General features: G+C 46.5%; 1 protein-coding gene across 3 annotated transcripts in view; it reads left to right on the top strand.

The window, feature by feature from the left end:
• The window catches only part of slc39a10 (solute carrier family 39 member 10), a 43,198-nt gene extending 21,628 nt beyond the window's left edge, over positions 1 to 21,570 (top strand). For all 3 annotated transcript variants that reach the window (XM_015965496.3, XM_015965498.3, XM_015965497.3), the window contains exons 3-10: positions 3 to 180; positions 11,655 to 11,830; positions 13,791 to 13,955; positions 14,120 to 14,228; positions 14,299 to 14,598; positions 15,910 to 15,990; positions 19,335 to 19,525; positions 19,596 to 21,570. In XM_015965496.3, coding sequence (XP_015820982.1) covers positions 3 to 180; positions 11,655 to 11,830; positions 13,791 to 13,955; positions 14,120 to 14,228; positions 14,299 to 14,598; positions 15,910 to 15,990; positions 19,335 to 19,525; positions 19,596 to 19,748 — 1,353 coding nt within the window. In that variant the 3' untranslated portion in view covers positions 19,749 to 21,570. The remainder of the gene's footprint in view (positions 1 to 2; positions 181 to 11,654; positions 11,831 to 13,790; positions 13,956 to 14,119; positions 14,229 to 14,298; positions 14,599 to 15,909; positions 15,991 to 19,334; positions 19,526 to 19,595) is intronic.
• The last annotated feature ends 251 nt before the right edge of the window (positions 21,571 to 21,821 follow it).

The following is a 21,821-nucleotide window of genomic DNA, read 5'->3' on the forward strand; positions in this document are numbered from 1 at the left end:
AGTGCTTGAACCTCACCCAGCTCCTCTCCTACTACGGCCTGCACCCTGAAGCCCTCATCTCCCCCAGCCAGTTCACCTACCTGTGCCCGGCCCTACTGTACCAGATAGACAGCCGTGTCTGTATCCGCCATTACCACCAGATGGAGGTGGAGCAGGAGGCCCTGGAGTCCGTCAGCTCTGGTAGGACCCTTTGTTATGCACTCGTCACCTGAGACTGTTATAGGAACTTTGGCAAATATAACAAATAGGGGTCTTTCATGGCATTTCCTGAAATATAATGACGGGGATGAATGGAAAAGCAGGCATTTATCCTTAGTGTGTACTTGGGGCTTACACAAAGCATCAGCGTTTCTGATCTGACCAGTTCTCTGCTTCAAACCAGCACTTTGACAGAAGATAAGAAGAAGCAGTGCCTTTTAACCCATTAGTCTTTCATCACAGTCCAGCCTGTTTGTTTGATCAATAGATCGTTGTTGTGTGGTGTCAGTCAATAGGCCACGGACAACATCTTCACCGGCAACACACCTCAGGCATTGATTGGCATAAAAGATAAAAGAAAATCTCATCTAAGGCTGCAGACCTGAAGAGATTTTAGTTTGAAGATAGTTTCTTGGGTTTTAGGTCGATAACAACACGTGCATTTCCTGTTTACTTTCAACTCTGATCCACGCGGTTCCATCTTTAGGGTCTTGTTTGTATGTCCTTTGCTTATTCCAGGAAAACGCGTTTTAAAAATGCCCTGCAGCACGTTCATAGCTGCGCTTTTATGGAAGTCTTTAGATTTTGTAAATGTTGATGACCCTTCAGGTTGTGTTTAATTCATTTATGAACAGAAGATGGTGATTGTGTCAGAAACGCATTACGAATTCATTCAAAATGCTTTTTTATGCCAGCTGCTGTAATGGGTTGTTACAGCAGGGTTCCTTGTTGGTTCTGGATATAGAAAGTTCTACTTGTTGGTTTCATTTTCGAGTCTGATTGAATGTGCATAGCTAATGGTCGTCAGCAGGAGTCGATAGACAGGAAATGTAATGTAGTAGAGAGGGATGGGTATTGTGGTTGATCCAGCCAGGCTTTGATCCACTAGTAAAACATCGAATAAGGGAGAACCGAGGATAATCAGGGCTTCTCATCACATCCAGCGGTTTTTAATGGATTATGTGGAAGGCTGTAAGCATTTGTATCTTTTCCTCACAGTTTACACTTTTAGTTGCTGTGGCAGTTAATATATCATTGTCCTCAGGGTTTTCCTGCATCCATAAGTTTGGGAAACTCTGGTTAGGTATGTGCGTTTTTCAGATAGTGTTAAGATCACATTCAAAAACGAGTGAAAGTAGGGATGCACCCACCCTGTGTGTCGTACCCGATATTACACCACCAGATACTGATCATGTGGGTCCACCATGGTGGGCGTTACGGGAGTGTCGAACAGTCAGCAAATTGGCCAGTTTGGACTTTCTTCTGCTAGTTCAAGCCCAGTTCACTTGTTGGGAGATGTAGCAAACCTAGCTGGGGCTTATAGCGGTGTTTACCAAAGTTTAGTGTAAGCTAGTTTACAAACGCTAGCTTATGTTGTCCCTGCTGCTGTGTTTGCCAGGTTGCCGACTTTTCCAGAATTCACCCCACTGGATTTATTTATTTATTTATTTATTCTTCTGTGTCCTGTCTGGCTGCGAAGCAAACTGAATTGATGTCTGAATGCTGGTGACAAGCCTTACAGATTTATTCTCAGGTGGAGCATCAAAGCGTCTGCTTTTAATGTCACGCCTGATACTTAAAACTTTATTAGGGTTCCAAGCCCAAAGGGCATTGGAACCCTATTGTTTTTCTACGGATTTTTCATTATTCTTCTTCTCCGCTAATACTGTATGGGGACAAGAGCCTGAAATTGCCAGGAAAAATCTGATATGGCAGTCTGATAGACAATCCTGACCGCTACTCAAGTTCGAAAATTTGGACCACGAGTCACCTAGGTGGCGCTATTGCGGAGGTGAATACGTTTGAGCTACTAGCTCCCAAACCATAGGCCCTACAGTCAAAAAACTTTATATGGACATGATCCTTGGATGATTCTGCATCTTTTTTGTATTGGCCACGCCCATTTCTGCCTAACTAGATTTTTTGCTAGATCTCAAAAAACGCAAAACTTAGTTTTAATCACCTATTCGTCATTTTTCGTCGACTCAACTTCAACCTTTGAACATATGATATATGGAGGATGAGAAGTGGTTGTGATGAAGAAAAACGCGGAATTATTGAAAATTGGGTTAATGACACCATGTCAAATTCAGTGCGCTAGCTAGCACATGTCCTAATTGATTATATCTTCAACAATTTTCAAGATAAAATGATGAGACTCTAGAACCTTACAAAGTATGAGCGGTAAACCCTATCTACGCAATTTTGTTTGGATTCACCAATAGGGGGCGCTAAAGATTCAAAAAGTTTGTTTCAGCAAAACGGCTTGATGGATTTCCACAAAACTTGGCAGATATGTTTATCATTGGACCCTTACGCTATATTTCGAAAATGATTTAAAAGTGGGCGTGGCTTATAGGCTATAAATAGGCTTTAAAAGTTTTCGCCCATTTACTCATGAAAAATATATATTCTGTACAGAAAGTTACAAATCAAATCAGTCATAGTGACATCTACAATCACAGAAAAAATTAGAATTTTTTCCAATAGATGGCGCTGTTGTACATGGTCTCATCCAGTATGTTTATTGATTCAGTCAAATTTAGATGAGTATTTAAAAAAATTATCTAAACTTATGCTAATTAGTAGAAATTTGCATAGTAAGTCAAACGTACTTTCGTTAACTCCTCCCGGCCGTACAACACAATCACATCACTACTTTCCCTGACAAGAGAGGAGGAGCGGCTGACCAAACGATGTGAAGGGATTTTGGATAATTTGCTTATTTGTTTTTATATGATTTTTTAAAATAATTTTTGGGGAATGAAACTGTTTTTTAGCATAACTTCAAAAGATTTGGACATTTTTCAAAGCTATTCATAATCACCATACCTAAGGTCAATTCAAGTGGATCTTGATTTTCAGCTTGATTCAACAATAGGGGGCGCTATAAAGAGGAAGAAATTATACTGCTTAACTGGCTAAATGGATCTACACGAAACTTAGTGGTTGTCATTATTATAGAGTCGTAAGACTACAACATCAATATGGTAATGATTGATCAAAGTGGGCGTGGTTTATGATCATTTAAAATTTCAAATTTGAAAAATTTCCTAAAAATCAATATTTGCATGTAAGAAGCTAAGATTTTCAGGTTGTGTTAACTTGGTAGACTGGAGCTTATGTCATATTCTGGTCAGAGTTGGGATCGATCCTTCAACCTTTTAGAGCCATTCCCATCTGTACCTGGTCGACCCTGCCCGGATAGCTCCAGATGGCCCCAGCTTGGCCCGGTTGATTCCACACATCCTTGCTTAGGTATGCAAGGAATGCAGTCAGAGACATTTTTAGGTTCTAGGTAATCAGCATGATAATAAATGAGAATGAATTGAGCATGCCATAAGCCCATGTGGGTTGATCCTACCCACCAATCAGAGGCTTGCTCTAGTGGAAGGTGTGAATATGCTGTCAGCAGGGGGAATGTTGGCCATGGTCAGCCTGAAGCAGACCCCCTCAGAAAGAGGGCTGAAAAACAGTCTCGTTGCACCCTAAAAATAGGACGGAACGCCGGCGGGAGAACGTGTCTTTGGGGCGGGGCTGCGTGAGGAGTGGGGAAGTTGAGGGCGGGGGCGGGTGGGCGACTGGCGCTGGTGGCTTGGAACCCGTTGATAACTGCTTGCAGTTCTAGTTGTTATTGTTTTTTTGGGGGGGGGGGTCTACAGAAATAATCAATGATGAACAAGAGTCTGCTTCTAGACCTGCAGAAAAGGGTTACACAACAATACAACAGGAGCAAGCTATCACTGTGTCAACTTGATGAAGAAATATATAATCACATGGTAATAAGTCACAGTGCGTTTAGTGCCAACCAAAGCCTTAAGACATGTGTTGAACGTGCCCAAGCCCATACTTTTGAGAGCACCATGTGAGCACCTGTGTGTACACGCGCTAGTTTATGTAAGGTTTCTCTATAGGAGCGTCCAATAGAGTGTGTGAGGGACCACAGATCCGCCCCCCAAAGATGTGCAGTAGATGGAGGGAGCTCTAAGTCCCAGAGATCCAGGCGCTGCCCCAGAGCACAGGAACCCCAAGGAGACTGCGACCAGAAAAGCCCCTGCCCCCCTCAAGAGGCGCAGAGGATTGCCCCGGGGGGCCACAACCAGCAGCCGGCAGAGTCCCAGGAGATATCAGTGGCAAGCCCACAGGCTCGCCTGAAGCCTCCCACCCCCTAGCCGGCCGAGCCCGGGTCCCAGGGGTGACCACCCCCACCGGGAACCCAGCAGAGCCCAGGGACCCAGATGCCACCAGGCAGCCACCGGGATTGATCAGGCAGACGCCTTAAACCCCCTGACCCGGGAGCCATGAACACTCAGGCAGACCAAGGCACCGCACTCCACACCAGGTGTGGCAGGGGGAGGGGAGACGAAGATCTATAGCATCAAAAGAAGTCCCAGGAGATGGGAGGAGTCAAAGACCCCACCTGACATATACAGTCATACACAAACACAGTCACACACTCCCTCCCTCTTGCTCACACATGCACATACAACCCAAGACTTACAAAAATGCACGCCGTACACCCACTCATGCTCCCCATACACACCCTATTCACTCTGGTCCCGGTACTGCTGCACATGGTGTACAACCATCACTGGTTCCCAGAGTTCGACCCTTTCTGCTGGGGTGCTGATGAGCAGGCTCCCCCGCCCAATGCTGAGCACAGCAATCCACCACCCCAGACCCCAACCAGACGGCTAGCTCTCCCTCCTAGCCTCCAGCCCCAGGAAGCCAAGCGACAACAGTGGTGTGCTAAGACCCCTAGTCTCCCTCCGCCTGCTCCAATATGGTGTTAGTGTGTGTTGATGAGGTGTATTCCATGGCTGTGGTAAGCGGGCACTGCGGGCATTGTCTGGCCTATGCCAGCTGATGCCACCACCCCACCACACTTGCACCCACAGCCCTCAGTGTCTAAGTGCAGTTTAAAATTGGAAGTGGGCACCGGCACTTGGGATGAGGCTGAGAAATCCCCCTGCCAAGTGCCGTTGAGTGTGCTCACTCCCATGGCCCTAAGTGTGTGTTTGCGTGGAATGTTGTTGGTGGAAGTGTATAAGGTGCAAATGAAATTGGGGGGGCAGGTTTCCACAGGAATGCAGAAATGGGGTCCATACCTGCACCCCTTGACTTGTCCACCCCTCAAGGTCCTATGTGCATGTTTGTGTGATGATGTGAGGGAGCAGGAGGATAAAAATATGCGGGGATGGGGAGGAATGACTGGTTGGACTAAAACCCTCCAGGGAGCCAGCTCCCCCACTGGCCCCAATAGGCACCTCTGTTGCCAAAATGCCACCCAGGGCATGGAGACCCCAGCCCATCTTGCCAGGGCCCAAAGCAGCAGCATCACAGAGCCTCACGGAGTCCGAGGCCATCAACCCAGCCCCACCCCAGCAGAATATCTGCTCCCATCCCTGCATTTGCACAACTTCCAGAATATATAAGACATGGGACATCCAGGTAAGGTTGGATCCTCCCCCTCCTGGACATCCCCCTCCCCTGTGATGGAACAGCAGAGGAGCCAAGGTCTACCTGAGGCCCCTGAGCCCGGGCCAGGCACTGCTGCATGTTCCGGCCTTCTTCCCGGCAGCATACATGTCAGGACCCTACCCCCAAGGCCCCGCCCAAATCCCCACACGGGGCCGGCCACCCCGAGCCCCCATTCTCCCACCCAGACCTGCTCAGGGGCAATGCAGCTGCCAGGCAGCGACCCATGGCCACCACCAAGACCCCCAAGGGGCTCCACTCACAACCGCCAGCAGTCGACCCCCCGAGGCAACACAAGCACCACCAAAGGGGGGCAACAGCCCCCCAGCCCCAGACGCTCCCAGTGAACCCACCTCCAGGGAACACCCAGATACTCCAAACTCAGACCCTCCACCCCATCACCCACCTCATCCCGCAGGACCCCACTGGATTTATAAAGTTATGTGATAAACAACATTCTCTTTAGACTGGAGCTGATCCAGTCCGGATCCCCACCAGTGTTTTTGTCGCTAGCTGGGTGACCGAGTTCAGCTGCTACTGTCACACCGGGGCGGGTCGATACCGCATATGGCGAAGCTCATCATGCTAAAATCAACTTACCCAGCACAAAGTGATTCCTGCAAATCCACAAATACTTTGAGGACCGGTATTCTGTTTGATTCACCGCCATCTTGTCTCCATCAAAGTTATTCAGTATAAAGACGAGTTCCTTGTCTGTTAGAGGAGCCAACCGTGCAGCAACCTGTCACCATTGTACCATAAAAATCACCAAAATAAAAGCGATATAAAGCTACAAACTAGCTTGTTTTGGACTTAAATGGACATACACACTTTCACATCCATCATGGCAAAACAGGCATTCCCATGAGTAGCGTGCAAAGGGTCAAGGGGCAAATATTCCTGCCAAGTAACCTGCATCAATCCAAGCCACATAAAACAGAAGAACAAGAGCAAAATAACCAGATAGGCTGGGTCATTGTGAGCTTGGTGCCAATTTAAAATGAACTGTAAACACCCAGATGGGTGCCCTGAAACTCTTCTGCTGTCTTGAGGAATTAATTCTGATTGTGTAAGTGAGCTTTTTTCTAGAAAATGTTCCTATAAAAATAGAACAATTTCAAATTATTGGCAAGGATGACATTTATTAGTTCTCGTATTCCATTTGAAAATGTCTATCGATGCATCAGTAAATGAAAGTGACTCGGTGTGAAGTTCACCGGGACTTCTCACCTTGTCTCTACATTTACGAGCATTTGAAAATCGCATTGCCCTAAAGTTAATGAGTCACAGGTTATGAAATGAAACTGATAAAACCATAAAGTTCTTATATGAATCAAATTATGATCATAAACCACTCCAGACTTGTGTTTGTGAGCCTGAATGACTGGTCTGAAAGCTGTTGAGGATCTACCTGTTAAGTTCTTTTCTTTCTGTATGTGTTTGTGTTTTAGTTTTAATTAAAACTTATGCAAAGCAAACAAGTAGCCGTGGACTTATCCGTGTAAACATTGGACAGCACCGCAAGTTTGGGGTCATGAAATGTTCTGCGAGGCTTAATTTAATTAGAATCAGAGGTAGAAAGGGCACTTTTACTGACAGATAATCATTGGAACTGCAAGAAACTTGCACTTTAAACTTTTTTTTCTTGAGTTTGGATGAAATAAAGCAGCAGGCACTTAAGTTCAATTGTGAGGATGTTCAATTATTAAACTCAGTCCCCTCTGGAGAAACCTGCATCACATGTTCCCCAAGCAGCAGCATGCCACTGCTCACAATAGCCATAAAAATGGTAATGATGACGAGGAAGACAGCACAAACAAGTCAAAAGGGCAGCGATGGCTCCTCATTAGTGGGAAAACTAGAGGCGGTAGATTCTCAGAAATGCTGCACCGAGATCCAACCGCAGACATCAGGAAACTCTGCAGAGCTGCCTCTCATCTACCTCCTGCTGGCCTTCATGGGGGACCTCAGAAAATGTGCCATTCCTTCTCCCTGGTCCCCACTCCCCCCTCTTCTTTTGCACTGTGCCAATTAGGAGAGCCTAAGCGACACCGTGGGCCATTTTTCTGAGCCACGGCTCACAGGAGATGCGTAATTGGAGAGAAGCCACAGACCAGTTGGCCTCCTCGTCTCTTGTGTTCCTTTATCACCGCCTTCAGATCCCCTCGCTGCAGCCTCCTGCACACCTTCGCCAGGGCATTCACACCAAACTGCACCTGAATAAAGGTAATGAGCTGGAGAAGTAGATGAGCTGCATGAGTGTGGGGGACCTGCAGTGATGTGGTGATGGACTGTCTGGCTGATATACAGTTGCCTCTCAGGGCTGCACCGTGTTCGGTCTGATGGCGACAAATAGGAAAGCAGCCAGCTGGAAAAAGTCTTGCTTTGTAGGGCGCGGTGAAAATGAAGTCGTAACTGTAAGACAAAAGCATGATGAGAAACGGGGTTCTGTGGGTGCCTGAAGTCCTTCAAAATGCTCCAATTTGATTTTGGCCAAAGTGTAAGAAAAGAAAATCTAAATGTATGGTTAGTCCTTAATTATGAGGCTGATGTTGTGTCCTTTAAATGATCTTGAGCTAAAGAGCCTTTAAAGGCTCCTAGAACTCAAAACCATGTTTTCTTGTTGGATTTTGGTATTTGACACTTGTTGGGTGTCAAATTTAACAAAAAGTCTGTTCCTTCGCTTTCAAACCAAACAACTATTAGGATTGTAGCTTCATTTTTTATCAGTCGTGACATTTTCTTATTAGAAATTATGCTTTTAGGTATATTTTAAATGATCTCATCTGATGCTGGTTTCTATTTAATATTGAACATGAATAATTTCCCATCACTGGCCATGCAATGGAGATCAAAGTTAGGGCATTGCCCTGTGTTCTTATGATGTCTCAGACAAACTTAAAATGCGTTTATTATTATTTTCTTTAGATAAATGCAGTTAGAGAGGATAATTAGCCTCCGATGGAGCTTGTTGTTAGGTCTTATTCAGCATTTCAGATACGAAAACATGAACAAATGGCCTGGGGAGCCGTCCGGATAATTATCAGACGCCTTTTAAGAAATATTAAGTTTTTGCTGAATTTAGATGCATTCTGGTGTGGGATTGTGCAGAAGTGTTCTCCACCTCTAATTGGAGTGAAGAGAGAGCAGCCATAAGAGAAGCTTTTTAAACACTCCTGCAGCAGGATAATGGAGCAGCAATAGCATGACTGAGCCTTTATTAAGACCACCTGTCAGGTAGAAGCTTCTGATCATCTGAAGCACCTGAAGAGAGGAGAAAGTGTTTGGTCTGTGTAATTTCACACTCATTAGTTTTTCCCCTCTAGCTCCGCGTGGCGTGTTATTTCTAATAATGAAAGATTGAATTATGTTCGCCAAGTAGGTACAATAATGGACAACTTGTTTAGGTAAAATATGTTTGTGAACTTGGAGCAAAACATTTTTCTTTGAACAGGAACCCCCACAGAGCAGCAGAACAAGTCCACACAGTCTGATGTATTGTTGCCGCTAATAAAGCCTAAGAAGTGGGAAAAGTGCACGTTGCACGAGCGCCATGTTAGGTCCTTCAACGTAACGTGAGCTGGGAAGGACCCAGCACAACAGCTGATCCTTTTAAACAAACGTGTGTGGTGTCACGATGGCTCTGTGCCAGACTGGCAGTTTAATTGATTGTTTACTTTTCCTTTCAGGATTTGTGTCCCATGATGACGGCCTTGAAGGGAAAATGCCACAGAAAGAAAAAAGAAAGATAACGATCTTTTATATAATGCCTCTTAAGATACAAATCACGAGGCGCCTCACATAAACAAAAACTATTAAAGTACTAAAAGGATTTAAAAAGTTTCCCATCATGTTTTTGCTTTAGGCGTCATGTCATCACCAGGACACTTGGACTGGCATCCTCCACAGAAAAGTTCCGTTCTCGTGCAAAACAACATAAAAACATTCATTCAGACAGATCTGCTGCAAACCAGCTGGCTTTTGCGTTGTCTCCTGTAGACGCCATAGCTATTCTGGTAGGCCGTGCATCCATTTTTCTCCGCTTATCCAGGGTTGGTCCCCTGCCACTTGGACCAGCTCCTCCGGGGGAATCCTAAGATGTTCCCTGTCCAGCCGTGAGACGGTCCCTCCAGCGGGTCCTGGGTCCTCCTTTAGGTCTCCTGCCAGTTGGGCGTGTCCAGAAAACCTTACCAGGGAGGCGTCTAGGAGGCATGCTAGCTAGGTGCCTGAGCCACCTCAACTGGCTTCTCTCGATGTGGAGGAGCAGCGGCCCTACTCCAAGCCCCTCCTGGATGACTGAGCTTCTCACCCTATCTGTAAAAAAGAGCCCAGCCACCCTGCGGAGAAGACTAATTTCGGTCGCTTGTGTCCACGATCTCGTTCCTTCGGTCACTACCCAGCGCTCGTGACCACAGGGGAGGGTAGGAACGTAGAGCGACCAGTAAATCGAGAGCTTTGCCTTCCGGCTCAGCTCTCTCTTCACCACGACAGATCGTGTATATGTAAATTTGCAGTCTGGCCAGCCCCATAGACCGAGCTCGGTTAAAGATCTACACATAAATGGACAGCATTAGAACCAATCAGCAAACAATGTGACGCATCGATTGTGACAGAAGTCAGCGGGGGCAGTCCGCCATACACCATGAAAGAAGTGGAAGATGAAGTACCTCCATCTGCATGTCTCCATAAAGCCCAGTCCTGCTCTTTATGAACATGGACACACTATTTATTTATTGTTGTTTTATTAGCTGGAACTATGTAGGTTCAAATTAAACACTCATTCATGCTAAATTCTCAAAAGTTGATGCCAGATCCATTTTTGAGCTGATGCCATCTGTGCTGTTTAGCTCTCACAGCTCTGCTGTAGTGACACTAAAGCCGCTCAACATCTCTCTACAAAGATACAGCACTGTGATTGGCCCGTTCTAAGAAATGTGGAAATCCTGAGCCTGTGGGCGGTATTTAATACGCACGGGAAAGGCGGGCATGAGCTGTGTTGCTTTTGGAGACTCTGAACAAGCACAGCTCTCTCTCTTGTCCCGTTCCCACTGAGCGGCAACTCCGTGACAAGTTTACTCAACAACATCCAGAATGAAAATGAGTCACGCATGCGGAAAACCCCCGCAGGCTGATGCTACTCATTTCAGCTGACCAATTAGTCCGTAGTGTCACCTTGGTCCCAGTCGCACTGCTCGGGAGAAGGTCTGGGAAAAAGAGTCACCTCGGTAAGAAGAACACATGTCTGACCCATGTGTGAAACCAAATTCAGGTCCGTACCTGACGCTGACGTGTAAGCGCCATCAGTCGAGCCGACGATAGACCTGCTGAGGCTACATGAAGCGTGGCTAGACCAACCAGCACAGAAAAACATTTGACTTCTGCTACATTAGTCTACATTCCTAGGCTGTGTCAGAGTCAGAAATAAAGAAATGGACATTTGCTCCTTCACAGCGTCACCGGCCTGCCTTTCTCTTTCTGTGTCTTATAGTCCAACCAGTCATCCCCTGCTAGCTGCCGAGTCTCGCGCTCATATCGCCCCAGTTATTACGTCTTCACTCTGCTGGGTTCTACTCTGAATCCTTTCTACATCTATAAGGTCACCGATGATCTGGCTCCAGACAGCGGCGGTGACGTTGTGACTCCTCATATCCCGGATAGATCCTTCAGGTTGTCTAAGGAGAACTCGCTGGCCTCAAATTGCTTTCACATGAGAACACGAGGGGACCGTTTGTTGTCCCAGTCAAGTAAATTCTCCCTCTGGGAGTCAGATCCGCACACCCTGGGGTATTTCAGTGCCCAGCTGAGCATCTGTGTTTTTGTGTTTGCCCCATTACGTACACAGTTCTGCTACTTGTTGTTTTAATTGCTACACGCCTCTTGCTTTAGGTGCTTGTTAATGTTTTCCTCCTGAGAGAAGCACACCAAGGTTTTAAAAGATCTGGAGAAATAACCATTCTTTTCCTGACTCTTGTTCTCAGTGTGGGTCTGGACGTGGGGCTTTGTTTCCATCACCGTCATCAGCCTGCTGTCTCTGCTTGGCGTGGTTCTGGTGCCAATCCTCAAACAATCCTGCTTCAAGTTCCTGCTCACCTTCCTGGTGGCGCTGGCAGTGGGCACGCTCAGTGGTGACGCGCTTCTTCACCTGCTGCCTCACGTGAGTACAACACACTGAGCAAGAGCAGAAATCCAACAGGGTTGTGTTGTTTTCATTCCGGGGCCGCTTGTTTGGGTCCTTCTGGCTTCCTAGTGAGTCACAAAAAGTAATATTGTGATAAACCGTTCTAGATTATTCAGCAGGATTAGTCGGGGTGGTGGAAAACATTACCAGAGTTCACATTTTAAGGATGACCGAGTTGTTTTGCTTAATGATTCAAGTTCAGTATGAGACTAGACTAGCTTAAAGTGTTTGGGCTGTTTTAGGATTGGAGACATATGAAACAAATAGCTTGATAAACAAGAGGCACTCTGCGCTGCATCCGTTTGAGCGCTGGTGCTCACAGGCGGGATCAATAGTACGGTACTTAAAAAATGGAAGGGGCTGGAGCGCTCAGTTCAATGTAGACAGCTTAAGCCTTTTAGTGTTAAAGCATAAGCTGAAGACGTGTTCAGAAGCCGGCTAGCTGGAATTAATTTTCTAGTTGATTCATCAGTCACATGAAGAAACATGGGCGGGCCGTGTTGCTTCAAGAGTTGCTACAGAAACCCAGATGTCCAAGCAGGATGTTGGCAAATGTGAAACTGTTTTTCAGGATAACTCAGGGTTCTTATCGGTGCTTGAATTTTAATGTTGTGTTTTCAGTTTGCAGTGCTAGAGAGCGAAACTGAAGTTGGCTGTGGCACATATTTTTATAGGAAATTAGATATTATATACAAATATAGATCTTAAACATAGATGTATTGTTGCTTTACATCTACGCTGTTGTAGAGTAGAATAGAATAGAAGAGGCTTTATTCATCCCACAGTGGGGACATGCACTTGTTACAGCAGCACCAACACTTAAAAGAATAATTTGAAGAAAAGTAATGGCAAAGCTACATGTATTTATACGCATAGGCTTCACTGACATTTATTAGCACCAGTAACAGGTGCTGGAAAACCTTGAGAACTACTTAACTCATTCACTGCCAGCAGGTTCCTGATCGCTAACGGCCTTCGCTGCCAGCCTTTCTCACCATTTTTACTGGTTTTTTAAGAGCCACAGAATGTTGCGCGCTAGGATAATGTCAACGCAAAGCAACCAAAATAAAGCGGAGACTCACCTCTTACATCAGGAAGAATCCGCGTGTTTCGAGCGTTATCCGTTCTTTCATAATCCGTTGTTGAATTGTGATCGACAGAAGCTTTTCCGGTTCACGCCTCACTTTTTTTACAGGAAAGGCCCAAAACAATCTCCTAACACACGGATGCTCTGCTTCCTGAGCATGTGACGTATGCGGATGAAGATCGGCTTCAGAGCTGAGATGTTTGTTCTCTCAGCGCAGGGGCTCGTTCCGATGCCCACACAGTAAAAACATGCAAATGACGTCTTTAGTCGTCAGTGAGTGAAAAGGGCTTGATTTTTTACAGTTGAGGGTAATGATGACTGCGTTTTGTGGATTATTTTTGGATTTTTTGACACCATTCCACTGTGTCTTTCCCTCGTTCTGCCATCTTTACGCATGCTTACACTTTAAAAGAGACTTGTGTGATTTTAGCATTCAGAAGAAACATCATTAAGAGCAGAATGTGACTAAAAAATTGTAATAATATTTGAGAAAAACTTGAATTTTATGACATTTGGATCGAAATTGAAAGTTAAGAGACATGATTACACATTACAAAAAGCATTAAAATTATTAATCATTCATTGATTAATAAAACCAGACATGAAAACGATGCATTCTGCTTATAAAATAAACAATTTTAATAATAAACATGCTACAAATCCAGATTTGAATGAGTTGGAGCTGCACGACTCTGAGTTTTAAACATTTTTGACTAGATAATTATTCAAACTGTGCAGTCGGGTCACTGGTGTCATTCTGAAGGTTGAAATGGTGACTGAAGACTCCGATTCTGTTGGGCTCTATTTTTATCAGCCTCTCAGTCATCCTTTGTTCCCCGTTTTCTGCAGTCTCAAGGACAGCACGACCACAGCCAGCACGAGGCAAACAATAACACTGATCTGGTGACAGCCTTTGATGGAGTGTGGAAGGGGCTCACCGCATTGGCTGGCATCTACCTCCTCTTCATCATCGAACACTGTATCGGCATGTTTAAGCACTACAAAGACCAGAGGGTGAGCAGAAACAAAAAAGTAAACCACAGGCTTCCATCAAACACTCCTATAGACGTTAGACTTTGTTGTTTTCTTCCAGTTTAGTTTTTCTTCAGACTGTTTGAGGTCTCTGACATGAAATGAGCATCTGCAAATAGAACATGAAATTGTTTTGATGCTCGCAGGGCGGGAAGAAGGTGAGTGAAGTGGGTAAGATTGGCAGGAAGCTGTCAGATCACACGTTAAATCGGCGCTCTGATGCAGAGTGGCTCAACCTGAAGCCCCTCGGCGAAGGTAAGAAGGCGTTCAGGTGTTTAGAGCAGCTCCGTGGCTCTGTCATCGTAACAGCATCTTTCTGATTCAGACCCAGAAAGCTCAGCGGTCTCCTGTGACAGCGGCCACAACGACACGCAGCTCACGGAGCTCCAGACGCCAGACTCTCCCACCAATAAGACGCCGCTGGCGCTCTCAAACCCCCAACAGTCCCCCGCTAAGGAGAACGGCCACAAAACCAAGAAGCACAGACACTCGCACGGCCACGGACACTCTCATGGAGGAAACTGCCATTCGGACCAGGAGATGAAGGATGCCGGGATAGCCAGCATCGCCTGGATGGTCATCATGGGAGATGGCATGCATAACTTCAGCGATGGACTCGCCATAGGTAACCCCATCTGGAGCCAACAGAGCAAAAACCACCACTCCCGTGGTTCATGTAGCAGTTTTCATTTGTTGAATTGATGGGATTTAAAGGGTTAATTACTGTTTTATATACTCAACACTTTCCTCCTTCCTGTTAAATATTTTAAAATCACCTAGAAAAAAAGTGAGTTTACAGGTTTTTAAGTTGTTGATGGGGTTGAGAACACAAACAGGCATGGTATCTAATACATGTTACTTCCCACTGCTTTGGGAAACAAAGAAACTAAATACATGAATCTGAATGGAGCTTCCCCAGAAACCGTTACGAGCGTTTTATCATCTGGTGTAAATCCTTAAAGAGCAAGTCACCCCCTACCAGAGTCTAACTCCACTCACACTTCCTGTTTGAAAAATGCAACAAATGCTGTTGCTTAGCAGACCGAGAGGGCGGAGCCACTAACAAATACACACACACGCACAGACTCACAACGACATTGTGACATCATATGGTACCAGCTAACGTCCTAGGGTACCTCTTAGCCAATAGCGATGGCAGATTTAAATTCAACTGCAGTGCAGAGTTTTTACCTGACAACGGGACAATACTGACAGTTTCAGGCAGAAAATTTAAATTTGAACTAAAATGCACTAAAGTGCAAAACTGTTGACTTCACGTGTCTGCAGCACGATTAGACACACGTTTATATAGTTTATCAGAAAAATAAGTTGATTTGGGGGTGACTTGCTCTTTAAATTTGCATGAAGAAAATGCAAAAAAGTTGAATATTTTGATATTTTTTTAGGGTTAGGTGGTGAGTGGATGGAATATAACCCACAAGTGTATCTTTTCAAGTGTTTTTATGTAAAATGGGATGTAATGTCACCCCTCCTGTTCTAGTAGAAGCAAACTGTTAGCATTAGCAACTCCACCGCACAGCAGAACTCCTCCGGGCTTGTGTTATTTGTGGAGGTGAAACATCAACGTTGCAGAGGTAGAGTTGTGTTGCTATTAGCCAATCAGAAGCCAGGTGTCCAAATGTCAGGAAATAAGACTCCAAACCCTGCCGTCTTTGCTCCACTCTCCTCTGGCTCACTTCTAGTTCCTGAAACAGGAGCGCCAGAGCTTTTTCCCACAGAGATCGGGTCACAAGGCATTCATTTTTTACTAGAGATCACCGCGAGTGTGTCAAAAACAAGTGAACTTGGTCTTTAAAAAGATTTTAGGTTTTTTTGTGAGAATCTGTAAGACTTCACTCATCGTGACAAGGGAACAAGGGATTTAGGAGTGGGATCAGTCGTCACATCAAACTCTCTCTCTCTCTCTCTCTCTCAGGTGCTGCGTTTAGTGCTAATCTGACGGGCGGCATCAGTACCTCAGTGGCTGTTTTCTGCCACGAATTACCTCATGAACTCGGTAAGTGCAGAAGGAGTGTAAGAAAAAGCTCAAAGCGGCCGATTCACTCATCGAAGTCTAAACTTTTTATTTTGAACGAGTGAAAGGAAGCTGAGAGCTTTGCTGTTTGCTCTTGTAAAGGTAATCAGAGCCCGGTGCAGAAAAGCTGCACTTCACCTGAACCTTCATCGGTCTCAACCCATCCGCCCCTGAAACTTAGAGGGTAAAATATCTCCAAAAGAGTCAATAATCATCACCGCTGTCGTCACGCCAGAAAAACACACTTTTTCCTCTAATTATTGGCTTCTGTCAGACGGCGCTCAGATGACCCGTCACTATCTGTCAGCGAGGATGATGGATCACGCCTGGCACATCCTGTCCCTTACAGTCCAACTGGAAGACGATGCAGCTGCTCTCATTTGCATTTAGCCTGTCCTCCTGCAGGACACGCCAGTGCACCAGAGCTCTTTAATTTACTCTGCCTCGCTGCTTTTTGGATCTTTAGCCTTGAGTTTGCTGTTACCTCTTCATCAACATGTCCTCTTACGTGTTTTACTTTTTAAACATTTGCTGCGGATAGCAGGCTGCGCGGTGGTGCAGTGCTTAGAGCTGTTGCCTTGCAGCGAGAAGGTCCTGGGTTCGATTCCCGGCCTGGGATCTTTCTGCATGGAGTTTGCATGTTCTCCCTGTGCATGCGTGGGTTCTCTCCGGCTTCCTCCCACAGTCCAAAAACATGACTGTCAGGTTAATTGGTCTGTCTAGATTGTCCTTAGGTGTGTGTGTGTGTGTGTGTGTGTGTGTGTGCATGATTGTCCTGTGTGTCTCTGTGTTGCCCTGCGATGGACTGGCTCTCTGTCCAGGGTGTACCCCGCCTGATTGCCCGTTGACCGCTGGAGATAGGCACCAGCCCCCCGCGACCCTACATAGACAAGCAGGTTCAGACGATGGATGGATGGATGGATGGATGGATGGATGGATGGATGGATGGATGGATGGATGGATGGATGGATGGATGGATGGATGGATGGATGGATGGATGGATGGATGGATGGATGGATGGATGGATGGATGGATGGATGGATGGATGGATGGATGGATGGATGGATGGATGGATGGATGGATGGATGGATGGATGGATGGATGGATGGATGGAAGGATGCTGCTGATATAAGTGCTCAACATGTGTCTGCAGTTGTACTCGAGTCCCGACCCAGAGCGAGCATGAAGACGCACCCGCTGGTTCCGCGCCTAATTTCCGTTTTATTCTGCTGCCGTGCCTCTCCTCAGACAAAACCCAGCCGTTTGTCAAGTGAACCTTCTCAGCTCCTCCAGAGCACAAAAGCCGTCTGCCGCGACTGGCGTCTAGGTGGAAACAAAGATGATGATTACAAGTGTTCTTCAGCCACCCAGAGTGAAGCTAATTAGCAGTGATGGGTGTGTTAATTGTGGTAGATGAGGTGGCGGCGGGCGTGTCTGAGTGTGTGACGGATTTAGCTGAGGAGGCAGGAGTGGAAGAGGGGAGGACAGCCAGAGAAGGGAGGTGCATGCGGACTCGCCCCCACTTTTCTCCGTCTGATTGATGCACGAGAGCGGAGTGTGGTAATGCATTCATTGTGTTAATTAGCGAGGAAAAGAGGCCGCTGGTTACACGGCGCCGGAAATGTAGGCCGCCCCCCTTCTCCAGATTCATGTCTTCCTCCGAATCCAGGGCGTTTCCGTGGAGACTTGGACCGCTCCTCGCGTTTGGCCCGGCGATGATTGAAGAGGGTAGAGAGACTGCAGCGTGCGTGTGTGATCATGAGCACAGTTAAAGATGCATTTTCTTAGACAGTGAAGCTCTGAGTTTCTCCTACTTGGAGGCCAGCAGAGGAGGCTGCAGCGTGGAAGGAGCTTGTTTAAACGACGCTGGTGACACGAGTGCGTAGAGCTTAGAAGGTGAGAGAATGAAGATAAATCTTAATTAAATCAAGGCTTCTAGATTCACTTTTAGAATATTTCTGATCTACTAGATCAGGGATGCCCAATCCTGGTCCCGGGGGGCCGGTATCCAGCATGTTTTAGTTGTTTCTCTGCTCTAACACCTGATTCAGTGGTTGAATCGCCTGTTCTGCAGAAGCCTGTTAATCACCTACAGACTGAAATCAGGTGAGTTGAAGCAGGAAAATAACTAAAACAAGTGTGAGAGCGACCCCCCAGGACCAGGATTGGGCATCCTTGGACCAGATCAGGATCGTGTGGGCCACACCACCGCTTCTGGGATGAAGGTGGAGTAGACGATTCTGGAAAAAGCTGTTTGAAAAAAACCCTTTTCAAAGGTCCAACCGCCTTTCTTTAACCCCCACCCCCTAAGCCACGCCCCCAGGATACAGGTGAATAACATAACACAATAAACAACCTTGTCTTACCTTCTCGACCCTTTGTTGCACCCTTTCTGTCATAATCCCTAACGTAACACGCTTCCGTAACATCCGCCGAGCCCCCAGGCGTCTGACGGACTCCCCGTAAACCGGTGCTGGTCCAGAGTTCGCCGGATGGAGAGAGAACTAGACTGGGAACTAGATCAGAGATCTGGCAGTGAAGACTGGCGTCTTTACTCTGGAAATCCCCTCTGCTCAGTAACCATGTTCAGTCCGCTAGCTAATATCGATGTGGCGCCTCTGGCTTCACTTCCTGTTCAGCTGCTCCAACCCGAGAACGTGCGATTCGTGTAGACAAAATTCTCACAAGCGTTCAGTAACATGGCGTCTTTCCTCTGATTCTCAGTGTTTCTTTGTTTGTCTTCAAAATCACCTAAACAAAACTTTGTTTCACCATCTGCTTTGAAATCTTCCGAGAATAGACCTCGTCGGTGTTGTTCAGCTGTGCGTGGCGTTTTCTCAGTCTCACTGTAACCTGTGGTAAGAACTCACCTTGGTAGCTGCTCTCCACCCAGTCTTCACTCTCCTACACAGCTGCTTCTGCTCTACAGGACGACTGCTTCCACCCACACATGAGAATTATGATCATCACCAGCTGTGTGCTGTGATTGTTTAATCACACACCTGATTATAGCCCTGCAGGCTCTCCGTAGCTTGGTAGGACTGGTGGAAATCTGTATTCTGATTTGTCCCCCCTTCATTTAGTCGTTAAAAAAGTTGTTCTTATTAATACAACATTTTTGTGAGTGAGTGAGTGAGTGAGTGAGTGAGTGAGTGAGTGAGTGAGTGAGTGAGTGAGTGAGTGAGTGTGTGAGTGAGTGAGTGAGTGAGTGAGTGAGTGAGTGAGTGAGTGAGTGAGTGAGTGAGTGAGTGAGTGTGTGAGTGAGTGAGTGAGTGAGTGAGTGAGTGACAGTAATTGTGTTTAAATGAGGGTTTTTCCCTTGACAGGTGACTTTGCAGTGCTGCTAAAAGCCGGGATGAGTGTGAAGCAGGCCATTGTCTACAATCTGCTGTCTGCCCTCATGGCTTATGTTGGCATGATAATTGGCACAGCTGTGGGCCAGTACACCCACAATGTCACCAACTGGATCTTCGCCATCACGGCGGGCATGTTCCTTTATGTGGCTCTGGTGGACATGGTGAGTCTCGAGCTTTACTTCAACCGTCTCAGCCCCCTTTGTTCTTATTCTGATGCTGTGTGTCCCACAGCTGCCGGAGATGCTCCACGGGGACAGCGAGGACCACAAGCGCTGCCATCTTGGACACTTTATCCTGCAGAACGTGGGCATGCTGACTGGGTTCGGCATCATGCTGCTAATCGCCATCTTTGAAGACCGTATCGTTTTTGATTTTGGGTTTTAGATGGGGAGAGGAGGTGAAGCGGAGGAGAGCTGGATGTATCCGTGTTGCTCTCGGCCTTTACACGCTATGTTTGTAATGTAACAACACCCCATTTTGCATGCATCGTGTCTCGTTTCAAACCTTCAGCTCATCCCCGTGAAGCTGTGCTGCAACCAGGAAACACCCCCTCTGCTGCCAAACTAAACACAGAAAGACTCGCAGAGGCTGAGGAGGCGTGGGGCGTATGCTCCTTGGAAGAGGCGGCTGTCACGCCCAGCAGCCCACCGTCTATCCATCATCAGCCATCGTTAACGCGTCCCCCGCGTCCTCGTCTCTCATCCACCCCGCTCTGCTTCACGTCACCCGCGCCTCGTACATCTGTTGTGTGTGTTCCACCTGCCATCTATCACCACCTTTTGGTGTCATCACGCAGTGAATGAAACACCTTTGTGCCAAGCGCCGGCCACTGGAGCAGCGCCGCGGCTTCACGTCACACTGCTCTCCCTCAGACGCTCGGCCCACGCACTGCTGCACCTGGAAGAAACCTTCAAACTTGCAGCAAACATTTGACAGCTGCAGTGTTGAAATGCAAAAGCGCTCCCCTGACTTTATATGTGGGAAATTTACTTTTTATTTAGGCACAGCAGCTAGAACTGCTTCCAAAACCTTTAAACATTAGCTTTTTTGTTTAATTTCCTGAGAATTCATGAGTCCTAAATGCTGGACCGTGCTTTTGACAGCGTGCTTTTAGACGTCTCTGTCAACCTCAAACTGTGAAATGAGACCTAACTCGTCTTCTGCATCACAAAGTGTTCTAGTTTACTAGAGTTCATAGGGTGCTTGAATCAAACCGTCCTGCAGCAGACTCCCATTTGGGAGATTCAGTTGTCACACTGGTGCTGATGATTTATGCACAGAGGTGACCTGAAGTCTGCAGAGTGTCAGTATTTAAGCAGCTAGAAGCAGTTTTCAGCTCCGATTGCACGGTAGTGTTATCAGCCTCTCTTCCTGACAATCCTTCCTCCCACGTGAGACGTGATGGCGTCAGACCAGAGCACAACCTTTATTAATCGGCGCCATTTTGAAAGCATTCCTCTGTCTTTGGGAGCACAGGCACTCGTCCGACTGAGCGGTGATTATTCCGTGGCTGGTGCTTGACGCCGCCCTCCCTCTTCCTGACATTCCATTTGCTGAGAAGCTCACGTGCAAGGCTAGCTAAGGTAGCGTTAGCCGCTGGAGCCCACATCCGTGTGGGTGTGGCTTCATTTATCCTGTCACTATGTGACGACCATTTCCTGTGCTTTAACTGGCTGTAGATCACCGTCAGCCTCATGCCATTGACTCAGTCGTGAAGCATGAATGTACCGCTGCCGACATTCTGTGTTGTGGAAAGCTGCCCGATGTTTGTGTCCTGTAACTGTGAGGATTATGGGATGTTTTGGGGCGTGGTGTCCCTGGTGTTACGAGCCTGATTCTGTCAGGAAGCACAAAACTCATCAGGTGTCCTCTTGCGGGATATTTTTTTATTTCCTCAAAAACTTGCCGTGCCCTTGTCGAACAGCAGGCACTGAGTTGTTTTTACTTTAACGCGGACTTTTTCCTCTTAAACAAACGTAATCACCAGCAAAATGGCTTCTTAGTTTTCAGTCGTTAAATCAAACGGACACTATGCCCCAAAAACGAAGATTCTCACAGTTTGTCAAAAAGAACAAATGCCAATAATCCTTTTTTTGCTTCATGTGTTTGTTTTGTGATCAGATTGTAAATGTGACATCAGTGCTGCCTGTTTCTTCATTCTCTCTGATGGAAATAAACTTTACAGAAGAGGAAAGCCAGACTCTGATCTGCATTGTCTGCTGGTTTTATTGAATTCTTGAATAAATGCAAAGATTTTAACTTGTTTTACCATAAATGTGCAAAGAAAGGCTGCATTCCATCTCTACAGCTGTGCACGGTGACTAGAGCTTCTACAAAAGCAGAACTTCTGTTTGGGTGAAGATCCAGATGCCAGAACAAACTGAATTGGCTCTTTTTGATGTGGAAGAGCAGCAGCTCCACTTTGGGCTCCTCCCTGAGGATTCACAAACTCCACCT

This window comes from Nothobranchius furzeri, chromosome 14, assembly GCF_043380555.1.
Source record: "Nothobranchius furzeri strain GRZ-AD chromosome 14, NfurGRZ-RIMD1, whole genome shotgun sequence".
Lineage (NCBI taxonomy): Eukaryota > Metazoa > Chordata > Actinopteri > Cyprinodontiformes > Nothobranchiidae > Nothobranchius > Nothobranchius furzeri.